The sequence below is a fragment of the Talpa occidentalis genome, unplaced genomic scaffold, assembly GCF_014898055.3.
Source record: "Talpa occidentalis isolate TD23 unplaced genomic scaffold, MPIMG_talOcc4v2.1 talOcc4.13, whole genome shotgun sequence".
NCBI lineage: Eukaryota > Metazoa > Chordata > Mammalia > Eulipotyphla > Talpidae > Talpa > Talpa occidentalis.
Window position 1 is genome coordinate 47,543,527 of NW_023601322.1, and position 16,694 is coordinate 47,560,220.

The 16,694-nt window shown below is 44.5% G+C and overlaps 1 protein-coding gene across 4 annotated transcripts in view; it reads left to right on the top strand.

Moving 5' to 3' along the window:
• Positions 1 to 585: 585 nt before the first annotated feature.
• Positions 586 to 16,694, top strand: part of PTPRM (protein tyrosine phosphatase receptor type M) — a 796,148-nt gene continuing 780,039 nt past the window's right edge. For 2 of the 4 annotated variants that reach the window (XM_054694203.1, XM_037508822.2), the window contains exon 1: positions 989 to 1,129. In XM_054694203.1, coding sequence (XP_054550178.1) covers positions 1,057 to 1,129 — 73 coding nt within the window. In that variant the 5' untranslated portion in view covers positions 989 to 1,056. Of the gene's footprint in view, positions 1,130 to 16,694 lie in introns of all 4 variants that reach the window. The other 2 variants (XM_054694205.1, XM_054694204.1) reach the window with 2 other exon arrangements.

Below are 16,694 nucleotides of genomic sequence, written 5' to 3' on the forward strand. Positions count from 1 at the left end.
GCCGGCGCTGGGCTCCGGCGGCTGGAGCGCATCTGGCCTCCGGGTGCACCGGCCAGCTGCGCGCGGGCGGCTCCCGCCTCTTCCCCGGGCGCCGGCTAACTTCGCTCGGCGCTGCCCTTCGGAGCCCGCCGGGCCGCCTTTCCGGGAGCCTCGGGCGGCGCGAGCCCTGAGACTGCGGGGCGCCGCCGGCCCGCTCGCGACTCCGCCGTGTGGGGATGGCGCTGGCCGGCCGCGCCCGGGGGCCGCCGCTCTCGCCAACTCCTAGCGGCCCGGACCCGGGACAAACTTCTGGCTGAGGCGCAGCCCCGTGCACGGTCACCCCCGCCGGAAGCGCGTTCTGCAGCGGGCGAGGCAGCGGGGGCCCGGCGGGAGAGGGGAGCCCGCCCCTCCGCGCCCCTGCGCGCGAGCGGGGCCGCCGGCGGCGGTGTGGGCAGCGGCGGCCGCCCCCTCGCCGAGCTCTCTCCCCGCGGAGCCCGGGCGCCCGGCGCGGCCAGCGGGGCGGCCGCTCACGCCCTCTAGCGGGCCGCGGGGCGCCGGGCGGCCGTGACGTGGGCGCTCCCTGCAGCCGGCCGGCGGGGCACCGCCAGTCAGTCGGGGAGCAAGAGCCCCGCGCAGAGGCGGCGCGGGCTCGGCCATCGGCGCGCCGCCGCTCGGGGGCTGGGCTCGGGCTGCCAGCGGAGGGGCGGAGGGCGGGCGCGGGCGGCCGCGGCCAGGGCCGGCGCCGGCGGCCAAGTCCCGAGTAGGGGCAGAAGAGCGACTGCGGTGCCGCCGCCCGAGCCTGGGTGGATTTGGGCTCGGCCGGCGCGCCCCGCGCTCCCTCTCGCAGCAGCGCCAGACGCCGAGCGGGGCCAGCGGCGGGGAGCCCGACGGGGACCCGCCACCCCTCGCCGCGGGAGCCCCCGGAGTTCGGACTTCTGCAACTGTTGGCACTTTTGGACGCTGGTTCCGTCGCGGCTGTTCACCCGGCTCTTCGCGCTGCCTGGCGCCGAGCCCGCGGTGGCCCCCCGCCCGGCGCTCCCCTCCGCCGCCCCGAGCGGCCCGCGCGCGCTCGGCAGCATGAGGACTCTTGGGACCGGCCTGGCGACTTTGGCCGGACTTTTGCTAACTGCGGCCGGGGAGACGTTCTCAGGTAAGCGGGGCCGTTTCTGCCGCCCCCGGGGCGCGCGCGGGGCGCCGCGGGGTCGGGGCGCCGGCTGCTCCCGGGGTCGACGGCCGCGGCAGGCGGCGGGTCGGAGCGGGGGCGCGGCGGGCCGGGCGCCGGGACCGCGGGGGTGGCCGGCGCTGGGCGGCGGCGGCGGGGAGAGCGGGCTCCGAGGACTCCGGCGGGCGAGGCGGCCAAGTCCGGAGCTCGAGCCCGGCACCTCGGCCCCCATCTCGGCGCGCTTCGCTGCGCGGCCTGGGCTCCTGCTCCCGCCGGATGGCCGCCACCCGCAGTCCCGGGCCGGCTCCAGGAGGAACAGCTTTGAAAACTTTGCCTGAAGTTCGGAGCTGCAGCCGCCGGGCCGCCGGGCGTGGGCGCTGCTCCGTCCTGCAGACCCGGAGCGGCGGGGTCAGGTGGCCGGTGTCCCGCGGCGCCGCGGGCGATTGCGGGGACCCTGCTCCAGCGCCGGCTGCGCTCGCTCGGCGCCCTGCCCTGCAGCTGCCCCCGAAGGTCGCGGCCGGTGGCCTCGCTTCTGTGGGGGTGACCGGCGGCAGCTCTGGACAGCCTGGAGAGGGGGTTCCTTATCGGTTCCAGAGGGAGGAACCCGTGTCCAAGGAGCAGCCAGGGCCCTGACCGCCATAACCCTGCACCCCCTGCACCCCTGAGTCCCCACTTTGTTACCCTCGAGGCGCAGCTCCGCGGCCCATGGCAACTGGTTAACCCTGCCCCCTGCCCGGGGGTCCCAAGTGGGAAGGAAAGGCAGTGGCAGAGCTTGCAAGTGTGTGTGTCAACTTGCGCGCGTGGGGGCGTTCGGAGTCCGGAGGTGACCCTAGTGGAGAGCACCTGTGGCCCGGAGGCAGGGGTCAGGTGTGGTGCGGAGCCCCGAAGGGCATTTGCATGGGTTCCCTCCAAATTGCCATAGGTACCTGGAGGACACACGTGGATGGATGACAAATGCTTGCACATTTCATTAGTTTGATGAGGGTCCGTGTACAGTGGTGGCATCGGGCTTCTTGTTTTGCTTTTAATAAAAAGCCCACTATTTAGTCTTACATTTGAGTTACGAAATAGATTTTATGTTTATTCGGAAGGAATGAGTATATTGGACTTGGTTTTTATTTATTTATTTATTTTTTAATTTGATGGCGTCTTTTACTGAAAGTAAAATCCGTAGTTTAAACGTTGGAGATGTTTCTGTCTGTCCTGTGGAAACCACCCCCCCCTTTTTTTTTTTTTTTTTTCTTTTTTTTTTTTTACTTCTTGGAGTCCAAGATACACACAGGCACAGAGGGTTGTGTCTCTGTGCTGAGCTGCTGGACCCTTGACCACAGTTGGCTGCAGAATTGAAGTTGAGCTTTGTAGTTGGCTGATTGCTGTGTGCTGTGAAACCCAAACAGTCAAGTTCAATAGAGAAATACCCCCTTTTAAAATTAATACTTCCTTAACCGTTTTTGTAATTTTGCTTGCTCCAGAGAACTTAAATTGATACACTGCTATCTAATATAAAATTAATGCAGATTTTGGCCTGTGTTCTTTCTTATCAGTGAATTATGGAGCAGAGAGGCTGATTTTATAAGTTTGTAACTCAGTAATATCAGAAACCAAGTGAGGGCCTTGGTGATAGTTTTCTCTTGAGTAAGACCCATAGCTCCCTGACTGGGATTTAAGTTAAGCTGTGTTAAATAGTGTTTGGATGGATTTTTTACTTATTGTGCAGGAGGGGATGGTAAGAAATATTTATGTAGTTTAAACTATGGCCTCTCATACTTAAAAAGAATTTCAGCCTATGTAGCACTGATGTGTATCCTTATTAAGGCAGATTTAAATTACCAGTTAAACCTAAAGTAACTTTTATTAATAATTTACTAATTAAAAATTACTAAAATTTTTGTTTCATAGTAAATGTATTTTTTTACTTGTTTGTTATCATACTGTTAATTAGACTGTGTGTGTATTTAATTGGGAAAGCCAGGTACCCTAGAATGTTAGTGGGTAAAGGGAAATGATGGACAGCATCCAAGAGAGTGCCTGGAAATGTTGCAATTAAAAAAAATTGAAGTTGGCAAATTTTGTGTGTGCAAGAATCAGATACATTACAGTGTATTATTGTTTTTTTCTATTTACATTTTAGGTATTACAGGTGTGAGGCATTTAATACTTTGGAAAAGTCAGCGTTTTTTTTTCTATGTTGGGAAAGATAACCCTGGTGTTAACGAGTGACATGGGCACTTTTTATGATTCTTCTGGAAATTGTAGTAATTGACTGCTATTTATCTGATATGGAACTCAATTTTAGAAACCGAGGAGCTAGACTGTAAGCTCCTGGAGGGCAAAGTCAGTATTTGGAACCTTAGACCTAACAGGCACTCACTTGTTGAAGACTTTGCTAATGTGAATCCTGGTCATTTGCAAACATTTAAATTGTTCTTGAATTGACTGATACAAACAGCAGGAAGGGAGTCATTGTTGGATTTGACTTGTATTTTCCTTTCATTTGAAATTAACATTTTCCTCATGGGTTCTCTTTGGGTCACCCTATAGACTACATCGTGAGGTATTATGTAGTCAGGGGAGGTTTTTCTGTACAAGTAGGATTTATATATATGGCACTTTGCTATTCCCCTCTGCCTCCCGCTCATTCTTAAGTCCTCTTTTGGAATGGGTTTGGAATTAATATGATTATTAAGCAATCATTTTTAGAGGCAGTCACAGGCAATTAGGATATCAGGCATCTGAAACAGCATGCTAAATTTCTCGAAGGAAAAAGGAAAAAGTAGGTTTTGGGTCCATGAGGCCTTTATTTATTGTAAGCATAACATTTTAAAAACTGTTACTATAAATTAGTTTGATAGCATGTTGGAGGTTCACTTCTGACTTCTAGGCTTTTAATAGCCATTCAGAGTAACTTCTGTATAACCGTGCACAAGAAAGATATGAGGAAGTAAGTGAAATCACTTTACATTTGCTTGAAATTTTCTTTTCAGTAGTGAGAAGCCAAATAGCAGGCAAGTCATTCCTCTTTCACTCAGTTTCTTAAAAGCCAAAGTTGTAATATGTATTTTACAAGGAAGTCTTTAATTTTACGTTATAATGGGACTGTTGTGTTAAGTTCTGTTAAACAACCTTTGTTTTACAGAAATAGAAATACAAACAAATTTGGCCCTTTGTTTCTACTCTAGTATTTGGACTGGAATAAACCTCCGTATAACTATGAATTTTGAATGCTTATGGAGAATTTAAAAAATACCCTTTTTAGGCCATTTGTGGAAAATAGATGAGATCTAAAATAGCTGAAATAGTCTGTAGTTTAGTCAGTCTTACTGTACCAACGTTTAATTTCTCAATTTTGGTAATTTTACTATGGTCATGTAAGATATGAACCTTTGGGGAGGAGGGTGAAGTATGTACTTAAAATCTTTGTAAATTATTTTTGCAGCTTTCCTGTAAATTTAAAATTATTTCACAACATAAAACGTTAAAGTACCCTTTTCTAAGAGTGGAATAGGTTTAGCAGTTTGATTGTTCTTTCTTTTTTAGATTAAGGTAGTGATGACATTTTACATTGCTTAGGTGCTTTAATTAGATTAATAATTGGTTTGATGAAAATACTTCAAATTTAAATCAGCGAATATGAAAGAAATATGCCAGGAGATTTTTATAACATTTTTTAGTGTTGTGTGTATGTAAAGAAACATTGCTTAAGCATAATAAATAACTTGTTCTGATATGAGAAATTATAGGTTTTAGCATCTCATGTGTTCAAAGGATTATTTTACAGGTTTTCAGTACAGAATTTACTTGTATACAGTGATATGCAGACAGTTGTGTCGCTTGAGTAGTTCTAAATGCATTTTTCTTAATGAACAAATAATCTGAATTATGTCTTCAGATGGTATAAATAATCTAGGTGATTCTTTAGTTACTTTTAAGGTTTATGTATTTCTGTGACAATTCTATAAAGATTATTTTCTTTATTTAAAATAATTGGACATTCTAGGAATTGACTGTCTTTGGTAGAGGAATTAAGGTACTTTAGTAAAGGAACTATGTTTTGGCTTAGGAATTCTTTTCTTTCACTTTTTGTTTTAGATTTTATTAAGCTTTTAAAAATGGGTCTGTGTAATCTAAATACCCGAAGACATAGTTTTTAGTATGGGGGTGAGGCATTATAAGAAGTAGTTGTATACAGCTTCCACAATATAACATTTTTCTTAAGGGTGGTGTCTGCTATGCTATTTAATTTATTTCCAGATCTCTTTGATCAACTTTCCCACAGTTTTATATTTTAGTGTGCTTATTGTCTTTATGAATACAGCATATCAGTAAGGCTATTTTATAGTGGGAGAAAGTTTAATTATCTTTTAAACTCATGAAAAATTTAAAAAAAAGGTACAAAATAGTATAAATCTCCCATCATAAGAGAATGCAGCTTCTTAGAATCCGAAAATACTGCAGTGGTTTTTGGTTTAGTCATCAGAAAGCCTGAGTTTACACTATCGTTCAGAAAACCTCAACAGAGAAAAATAAGTAGGGCTGGTGTTGGGTGGGGAGCAGGGAAGATTTAGTCATCAACCTTGGTAATCTATACTCAGCTCCCCCCTCACCATTGGTGGGGTTACTGGCAAGACCAGGTCATAATTAAGGGATAGGAGTGTGTGAGAGAAAAATAAAAGAAGAAAACTGAGAAGGAAAGGGTTTGTGCGCTCAAACAGCATAAACAATATAAGTTCTGGAGATTCTAGCAGGGGAGGGTTGTGCCCTTACACTCTTTGTAAGAGGGTGGAACTTAGGGAAAGTTATGTGAGGGTAATCAGAAAGAACGACAGTATGCAGGTAGATCACACTGACATCCTGCACCCCAGTGGCTTTCGATGGCCTTGGGAGGACTAGGGTTACTGAGCCAGTGTTGTTGATGAACCGACTTTTAACCTGTTCTTCTCAAAACGTAGCGTGCTCTGGGCTACCTGAGTGGGCCCTGCCAGTGCTGATTTCTAGGGCTGAGCCATGATGATTTTGATGTCAGGAGTCTTTGGAGGATCCTGCTGTATCCCTGTATCCCCATGTTATCTTATTTTTGTTGCCACATTTTTAAAAAACATTTTTCTAACAGAACAGTTTTCCAAGTGTTGTCCTGTGACTGGCAGCATCTACATCATTTGGAACTTGCTCAGCATGAAGACTCTCAGCCCTGCCCTGACCTACTGCATCAGAAACTTGGCATCCGTGGAGGGGTGCAGTCTATGTTGAAACAAGCCCTCCTCAGGATTCTGATGCCCCATAAAGGTGTGAGCAGGAATGTTCCAAAAGAACTGGCATCATCCTCCTGCATTTTCAACCTTCCTGATAAAGAATAGCACTGAAGAAGACCTGGGATTGCAAGACCTGAAAGGGAATTAGGGGTAAAAATATAATTTACATTCATGTACTTATTAGCCTCCTGATTGAACACCATCAAAATTAAGAGCAGCTGTTGTGATTGTGCTGTGACTCTTAGACTGTTAGGTGAAATCACCAGCATGACATTTCAAATACTTTTTTTTTTTTAATCTAGGGAAGATATTGGATCTAGCCAGTTGCAAAACTTAAATGAAAAAAGTTTTTCTTAGCACAATGTAAAGTTTTAATTAAATTTTACACTAACGATTAGCCATTGGAAATTTCTCTGGGTTGATATTGTATATAGAAGATATTTGTTCACTTGTTGTAATAAATGCATAGCCCAATGTGCCTATCAGAATAATATCTTTAATTCTAGTAAATATTTATTGAGAACTTACTGTTTGTAAGGCCCCTGTATGACCATGAGCCAGGAGCATTAGGATGGTAATGGGCAAAGATAAGAAAATATAGTTACCAAACTTTGAAAGTTGTGCATCTATTAAAAGTTTCAAAATCCACTGAAATGGAAATAATGGCTTTTTTTAGGAGAAAATTCGAAATCAATAAACATAAAATTTGGAATTTTAATGTAGAAATATAAACCATTTGGAGATACACTTGACCTCCAAAACGAGAATACACTTTTTCATTATATGTCTCTTTAAAATACTGACAATGTGCATCCTAAAATAGAGCCTCATTTTTTTGTTAGCCACAAATGACAATCATAGCATCCTTGTCACTTCAAACTCTGTGTAAATAAAAGTGCTTGTGAAGTTATTTAACAGATTTATCTTGAAGATATTCTGGCCCTGCTTTCAGAGGCACAGCAGTGGAGTGCTTTCACCAGGCAGGCCAGCTTCCTGCATCTGCTCATCCTGCTGTGATCCCCATCTGAGCACTAGGTGTAGCTGCATCCCTAAACCCACCTTCCTGAGCCAGCAGAGGCCTGATCTTACCCACAAAGACTTCCTGGATTCATTCACTTACTGCTAAAGGATGGCACACTATTTAGTGCCTGTCATCTGCTAGTATATGTGTCTCTAAATCTTCATTGTAAAATTAAATCTTTAGTGGAAGTTTTACTTCCACCAGTTATAGTTGTGGTTCAGCACTCACCCCAAGACAACTTTAGATTCCTCAGAGATAATCTTTTTCTTTTTTTCTTCCTTTTTCTTTTTTTTTTTTTTCCCCTGATTTTATCATATGTTGCTGCTATTCTATATATAGCCAGGGAACTAGAAATAGTCTATAACTGCCAACTAAGTAAGAGTTCATACTGACCTTTGGGGACTCTCTACCAGGCCTTTTAGTAGTGGACCAGGAAAGGCAGTGGAGTGAAATGCTGGCATGTAAATGTGTAACATCCATGGCTTGTGTGCTGCACCTATATCTGCAGGAGGTTACATTACATCTTTGTCTTTTTTAGGTATGTAATTCAGGAAGTCATTAAAATTTGCATGGCAACATTGATTCAGTCAGTTTTTCTGCTACTACTCAAAGACTAATGAGTCATTAAGAACTTTTTATAAGAAGCACAGTGTTGGGTCCTGAGTTGGAATCTGATAGAGGTTGTGTCACTTACCATAGAACTGGGGTTCACAGGGGAGGGGGATGGCCTGGCAGGGAGAGGGCCATGATGGCAGCAAATGCAGGGGGCAAAGAATGAGGGTAGAGTTGCCAAAATTGATACATTTTTTAGAACTTCCTTTGCAGGAAAGACCACTGGTTAACAGAATGATTTATTAAAAGAATACAACAGCCTAAGCAGAAGCAAAGCATTAGCTTTTTATGGGCTGCAAAGCGTAAAAGCTTATAGAGCATCATTTTGTTTTCAGATGGGTGAATATTCATTTTAATCTCTCCTCTTCAGTATGTAGAAAGCAGATTTATTGCACTGATGGAAATGATATGTTTTAGTCTGGGTTACTGTGGAAGTCAGAGGACCCATTATTTCTCCCCTCCTGCTAGCTGTGGAATCAGAATAGGTTCGCAGGTGGCCTCTCACAGTGGGGAAAGGAAAGTGGACCACACCCTTCTTCCAGTCTATTTTTTATAGACCCTACTTGATACCTCCTCTCAGTTGAAGTAGTTTAAGACACTTTATATTATCTCATAGTCATATACTTGAAATGGACTCATTGTCATTTTTCTTTTGATATAAAATTCTGAGGTGGTCTAAAACATTCCTTTAAAAATAAATATGATAATATATAAAATGAGATTACTGAACAGTATATTAATAAATGTTTGTTGAATGAATGAATGATTAAATAAAGTTTCCTTGGGGAAGAAAAACCTCAAATTACTTAGGTTTACTGCTTTTTTTTTGTCACTTTGTCACAGGTTTGACTTATTTAAACATTTGGAAATACTTTAAACAAATGGCCCAGGCTATGGGTTTTGTGCCAGGTACTCAACAATTCATAGGTGCATAGAAATAGTTATTATATTCAGAGGAAAAAATTGTTGCCTTTTGTTACTTTAATAGTAAGCCTATGATTTTCTCACTTATAATACAAATTTATACATCACTGATTCTATAAAGTAAAATTTTGATATAATACTCATCATGAACAAATGAAAACGAGCATGCACATGGCAGGACTCTGCTTTAGGAAGTTTTGACTTTAGTCACTGGTATATTAAAAAACAAAAACAAAAAAACATGCTATCACCAGAAAGAAGTTCCATAGCAGGAAATAATATACCTATAATCTCTGCTGCTTTTATTTTTGATATAAAATTATATTAAATATACCTACACAGAGCTCAGACTTCATCGCATTAAGTTCATCTTTAGTATGGCAGGCATGCTCTCATTCCTTTTTCGTGCAGTATGTTATACTATCAACTGATGAAACTTAGTGAGAGATGTTGCCTTGACAGCAGTCTCATAAACTATGTTCTTTACTCCGCTGGTTTTTGACATCTAGATTTCTGAATGTGGTGTTGAAATCACCACAGTTACCCATTGACATTATAGCATGTATTTTTGTCATGGGGCTTTTTGCCTATTATCTCTGTCAGTGACCATTTTCATTACACTTCTGTGAATTTTAGGAGATCCCCTCCTGTTCTTTCTTGCACTGTGTTGTGGGTAAGGAGTCACTGGAGAAGCACATCAAGAACCCTGTGTTCCTGACTGACCTTGGAGGGTTTAGAGTAGGGCCCTGTCCAGTCACGGAGGGGCGGGGACAAGTGACGGGTGTTAGGCAGTATCTTTGCTTTGGGAACCTTGGGGTATGGAAAGAAGGACCAAGCCTCCTCCTGGGGAGATCTGGTCTTTTTGATTCTACCATAAATACACCATGAAGTTTGGGCCTGTTACTTAATTTTTCTGAACCTCAGTTTTGTATTCTGGAAAAATACCTTGCAGAATTTTTTGAAGACTAAACAAAGAGGACCAACTCCGTGGTATTAGGAAGGCCTCAGGAGGTGACAAGGCTGTGTTTGTTCAGTTGTGAGGAAAAGAGAGGATCATGCTACTGTTTGTGTCCTTTGTTGTTTTAACCAAATTAATTTGTTGATTTTATAATCAGGTAAGGGTTGAATATTGGTGATTTCACATGGTTAAAACTAATAGATCTCCCAAGGCAAGCCTTTGACAATTGTGGTTCCTGGAGGCTATAAAAATGATATGTATGCAGAGGTTATACACACATGTAAGTTATAAATATATGGGCAGTCTTAGATTTTAAAAGAACAAAAGCTGAAAATAGCGTGATTATCACATCTGAATTGTCACCAAGAAATGCCAACATTTGTCATTGTCATGGGAAGCAGTGTTGGACACCTGCATTAGAGTCACCTGAGGCTTTTTTAAAAAATGCAGATTCCTGGCACTACAGACACACTGAGTTAGGACCTATGGAGTGGAGCCACGGAAACAGGTAGAGAAACACCTCAGATGATCTTGATACTCATTAACATGAAAGACTGCAGGTAGGAAGTTAGCCATGACCCAGAGACCCTATTTTTTGCAGAACTGATCACATGTCTCCTGACTAGTGTTAAGAAAGCATCTAAGGATCAGTGTATTTGGTATGCATTTTTACATACCAAATTGTAATTGATCAGAGAGTTTTTCTTTTATGGAGCAGAGGCTTTCTGGTGTCAGAAGAGAAAATGAATTGTACAACAATGTATTTTATAGAAACTTTTCTACCTGATACCCATCTTCCACTTGGTGACCTCTAGTAAATGTGATATCAGTCTGGAAGGTTTTGGATATCATAGTGAAAGAATAAAGACATTTCAGAGCAATCAGAACACAGATGACTATAGATTGGCAGGGAAATTTGTAGTAAGAGCCATGTTTTGATATGACTCATTCAGAGAATAACACAAGACAAGATAAAACTGGAAAGATTATATTCCAATACTTATTCCTTTATCTCATGATCATTGAAACAGATTGACACTATAGAATTATTGATCTTAGGGGCCTGATGAGCATGGCCTGACTTGGCGCTTTGTAATAGTTCCTAAAAAATACACATACCTCAAAATGGACACATCAGTCTGTTAGTGCACGTGAAATTTCCAGTAGGTCATCATTTTGACCAAGGGAGAAAGGTGCTTGTTGAAATGTCATTTCTGGGAAAGGTGGCTCATTAAATCACCTTAAATATGACATCCTCAACTAGCTGTCACCTCGATCAGTTGATAACTTAGGTGTCAAATTTCTCACTTGTAAAATGAAGACATTTCATTCAAGGATCTATAAGGTCTCTCCAATCATTTAAACAAGTATGAGGATTGTCATCTACTTGTATCTTAGTTCAAATTAACTTGTCAGATAGTGTGGTGTAGGAGACTGGGAGTTGACTCAGTGATATATATATATATATATATATATATATATATGTATATATGTATATACATATATATATGTATATATGTATATAAAGAGCAGGTTTATTAGGGAAGGGATAAAACAGTAAAAGACTTGCATAGACACAAGCGGGCAGGAAGAGCTTCCCCAGAAGGGACAGGTTTACTAAGAGAGGCCTGCATGGTTGCAGGCAGGCGGCCTTGACAACAGGAAGGAAGCTGCTGCCCTGCAGAGGGAGAGAGTTGGTGAAAAGAGGCAACTGCATAGGCACAGGTGGGCCGTGGGAATGCTGCCTCAATGGGTCATTTTTGATGAAAGAGGAAGGGAGAAATGTCTAGAACATTGGGTTTAATCTGAAAGAGTGTCTGATACAGCATGAAGTTGCTTACCAAAAGGAAGTGGATGCTGAAGGGATGTCAGAAAGATTTCAGATATTCACACATTGCCATAGGCTAACTCTGCTGAGAGAGGAAGCTCAGGCTTTTCTCTGTACTGCAGAATGTAATTGTCATTCACAGAGCCACCAAAGTCTGCACAAACGAGACTGGTTAGGCTGTGATTTTCTACTTAAATACTGGCAGTACAGATAAGCCTTATTTCAGGGGCTTAGAATTGAGTGATAACCATAAATTGAGCGCTAATGATGAGTTAGCTACTGTCTGAGAGGGTATTTCTCAAAACTTATTGCTGCCCAGTAGCTAATAAAAGCTTGGCTGAGGGAAATCTGTGGAAGCTTTGGGAGGTACAGCTGTCTCCATTCCTGACAAAGCAGGTGATCTGAGCAAGGGATACATATACTGTATACTATATCCCCTCCTCATACACACAGATGCAGGGCTGCTTTTTACTAAAGGATTTTTTTATTGGATGCCATCCACAGGCTTTGAGGTGTTCTGTAAGCAAAAACATTTCAAGTGGAGTGTTATGTCTGTTAGAAAGATGTTGGATGGTGTTTTATTAAATCATATAGAATCTTTATAATGACCTTCCGGGGAAATTTCTGTCTTGGTCTTAGTTCCAGGAAGGTGTGATCTCCTGCGAAGTTAATGTCTTCTTGTGGACACAGTGAATTGTATCATCCATCAAGTTTTTCTAGCAAACCAGATTCAAACATGTTTCATTGTGGTTAGAAGTTCTCGAACAGAAAACTTAAGTCAAAGCGGCCTTCTTCTGACAGGGGGTTTGTTTGCTCTTCTCTTAACAGAGAAGACTGTGGGTGGGCACAGGTGGTTCCAGGGGTTCAATGTAGTAGTCCCTGGAGACCTGAGTCTTCTTTTCTAAACATCATTCCTCTCTATGCAATTTTTCCAAGGGGCTGTAGGCTAAATTTTCCAGCTCCAAGCCCAGCAGGAAGAGGGATGCTCTCTCCCAGTGGTACTTGCCTTTCCTGCTGTTGGGGTGGTGGAGTCATTTCACATCAGCTGTTTCCACTTTAATCTGACCCACCCCTGGACCAGGCACATGGAATAAGAGCGGGAAATGGGCTGTTAACAGCTGAAGCAAGCAAATGCTGACTAGGCAAAAAAGGAACACAATGACTCTACTGAAGATCTGTTAGATAGAACATCACTTTTGGTGCCTTCTCTTGGCCTGATTCTTAGTCTCTTCTCTCACTTTTCTCATCTCATTCTAATTTAGTTTTCGGTATTTTATATGGCATTATAAATATATTAAGCCTTTTTGGAACAGGGCAGTGGTGGCTGAAAATGAATGAATCCTGAATCTTAACATTGGCTCTAGTGTTCCCAATATAACGTTTTTTTGGTGTGTATTTCTTTAATTTCTTAGTGACTCTTTGAAGCACATTCATGACCTGCTGAAATGATGAACACATGAATGGGAAGACAGTATGGAGTTTACTGCCTAGTTCAGTAGTTTTCCACCTTGTTTCTTTATAGCATTAAAATGTTTTGGTTGAGTATATACACACAATGGAATATTACTCAGCAATCAAAAAGATAAACACATGCAATTTGCAGCAACATGGATGGAGCTGGAAGGGATCATGCTCAGTGAAATAAGCCAGAAAGAAAAAGAAAAATACCGGATGGTCTCATTCATAGCAGGAATCTAGAAAACGTAAATAAGGGACCAGGAAAATGAATAACTATAAGAAAGAAAAAATCAAAATCAACAAACAACTATGAACCAGAGACACACTATGGGGGGGGCGGGGAAAGGAGAGATTGGGGTCAGAATAAGGGGGGTGCAATTGTATGGGGAATATAAAAATTAAAAAAAATGAAAATGTTTTGTTTGAGCACAATTTTATATAGGTAGAAAAACATAAATATCTTCTGGTTAAACAAAATTTATGTGGCCAGATTAAAAGAAAGACTCTGTAGGGGCAGGACAGGCCACAGTGCAGGTTTTCTAATATCCAGCAGACAGGGTAAAGGAGGAGTCAGAGTCCTCAGTGGCTTTTGCAGGTCTTTTATTTAGATTTGCCAGGCACATGGCAGGCAGGGTGCTGGGGGTCCGGGAGGCTGGCAGTCCTCCCAGCCCCCAGCAAATCCTCACTTTATCTGGGCTCTCCGGTGATCTCTGCTTCTGCTTCTGCTTCTTTGCTTCTCTCTTGGCTTCTCTTCGGCTTCTGCTGCTGCTCCTGGCATCCCTGTGACACCACCCTTGAAAACCCAGTCTCAGCCCAGGTGAATCCCATCTACCTATGCCCACACCCTATTCCAGGTGCCCGCCATCAGGCATGCATTCAGGACCGCAAGGATCCATCATCTATCCTGATGGCAGGAGGGCAGAAAAGCCTGACATTTTTCCTTACCCTACAGTCCACCGCCTCAGGGTTTTCTGCCATATAGTCTTCATATAGACAATTTTCTTATCAAACAAACAATGCAGCCATGGCCCACAAAAGCAAATACATCACAATATAACAACAAAATACAACAGAACACAAATAAGTCCAGGCAGGGCACCAACCTAGTGGCAAAAGACAATTATTGGTACCAGCTGATGAACCACCAAATCTGCTGCCGAAGGCACTGCTCATAGAGGGAGGAGAACCACTCACGGCATCTACTGTAACACACCAGGAGCCGTCGGGCTTCCTGGCCTTTTCTGGCTGTAGTCTCAGCTACAAGCCACACACAGCATCCACCCCCAGGATGCACTAGCTCTGGGATTGGCGATTCTATTCTGTTGGGGGTAATCGTCAACCCCCAGGGTTTCTGTCTGCAGTCGCTCCAACATTTGGACTTCATAGCCACCAATGCAACACGCAGACCCCTGCACTCAGGCCAACCCACTGCACAAGCACATAGGTCGGGGATCCAAACTCTACATTCAGTTGGGCTCCACCCCAAGCCACGTTCCCCACCCATCCCCCAAGGACGGGTTCCTCAGCTCCTTACCTTCACTAGAGAACAAGCAGGGCATCACCCACAGGTGATTTTACAAGACTCACTGGACTTCCTCAGCTTACTTAGTGTTTAACAGCTGCTCAGGGCTTCGCAAACTCAGCATCAGCACCAGCTTTTGCCTTCTCAGTTGGCTTTTCTCCTCCGCCTAGCTTCTGGGCATACACAGGCTGCTTTTGGCCATCAAGGCCCGCTGGCCACCCCCAGATTCCCATCTCCTGGGGTGTACAAACAATAGCATCCTCCCCCAGGGTCCCAAAATCTTAACTTGCCAAAGTTCCTCCACCTTCTGGCAGGATTGTCAGTCCAAGTTCATCAGTCCATCAGTCCAAATCCATTAGGCCTCTCCCTGCTATCAGCATTGGCGAGCTCCAAATCGTGGTCCTTTCCTCCCCGACGATTCTTGCTGCCTCAGGGGTCATTGGCTGGTCCTGTCAAGCATCTCCTCCTCCAGCTGAGGTCTCGTCCTATAGCTCCCGGACCGTGTCCACCTTCTGTGCCGCCATGGCGCCTCCAGCGTTGTCACGGGCAAACACAGTCTGTTACAACTCCTTGGTCTCTCCAGGTCTTCGGAGGGCTCCATACCCATTTACATGGATCATCTTGCCAATTAACGCCAATTGTAAGGCCAAGACAGGCCACAGTGCAGGGTTTCTAATGTCCAGCAGACCGGGTAAAGGAGGAGTCAGAGTCCTCAGTGGTTTTTGCAGGTCTTTTATTTAGATTTGCCAGGCACATGGCAGGCAGGGTGCTGGGGGGCCGGGAGGCTGGCAGTCCTCCCAGCCCCCAGCAAATCCTCACTCTATCTGGGCTCTCCGGTGATCTCTGCTTCTGCTTCTTTGCTTCTCTCTCGGCTTCTCTTCGGCTTCTGCTGGCATCCCCGTGACGCCGCCCTTAAAAACCCAGTCTCAGCCCAGGTGAATCCCATCTACCTATGCCCACACCCTACTCCAGGTGCCCGCCATCAGGCATGCATTCAGGACCGCAAGGATCCATCATCTATCCTGATGGCGGGAGGGCAGAAAAGCCTGACATTTTTCCTTACCCTACACTCTCCAAATTGGGAAACAAGACGGAAGGTTAGCTATTGTCCTGTAATAAACCACACCCAAACTTGGTGGTTTATAATGGTCACCATTTGCTGTTTTTCTTCTTTGGATGATCTACCTATCGAAGTTGAGGATGATCTAACTATCCAAGTTGAGCTTGGTGTGTGAGCTTTATGTGTGTATCTCCACTCTGCTGATCTGATTGGACAGTCAGTTTTGGGGCTCTTCTGGCTGTATGCTGAATTAGGATGTTCTTGGGACAGTACTGATCTTTTCCATGTGGTCTTTCACCATTTAAATAGGGAGTTCTAAAGAGAGTTTGGAGATATGCCAAATCTCTTGAGTCACATGTAGTAAGGGCACATGGTCACATCTACCTTATTCTTCTGGCCCAAGTCAGTTACAAGGCCAGCCTAGAATCAAAGGTGTTAAATAGACCTCACCCCTTGGTATGTGGCACCACATTATACAATGGGTAGAGGATTGGGCTCCACTCAGGTGTCTGCCAGGACATGCAGCCTGTGCCCTCAGATGTCTCTGTTTTGTAGAACACAGTTGGGGAATTACTGGTAGTGTTATAGGACAGGGAAAGGGGCAGCCCAAACCCCACAAACCTGCCTATTCTAAATGGGTTCTGCCATCCGCCGCATCAACACAAAACATAGGAGACTTTAATGGGAAGGAACTTTAATAAAACTAGGAAACAATACAGGTAAGGCAAAGAGTCTAGTTTCTAAATGAAGCACCCAAAGTTACCCGTCCCCTCGTGGGTAAAACTCCATCCATATGGGATCGGCCCAGAACAAGGCCCCAAAGCCTGCTACAAGTCTAAAGCATCTTCCAGTGGGGACCCACAGAAAAGGGTCACAAACAACCGGACAAGCCCGGAAGGAAAAGAGCAAAATCAACATCAA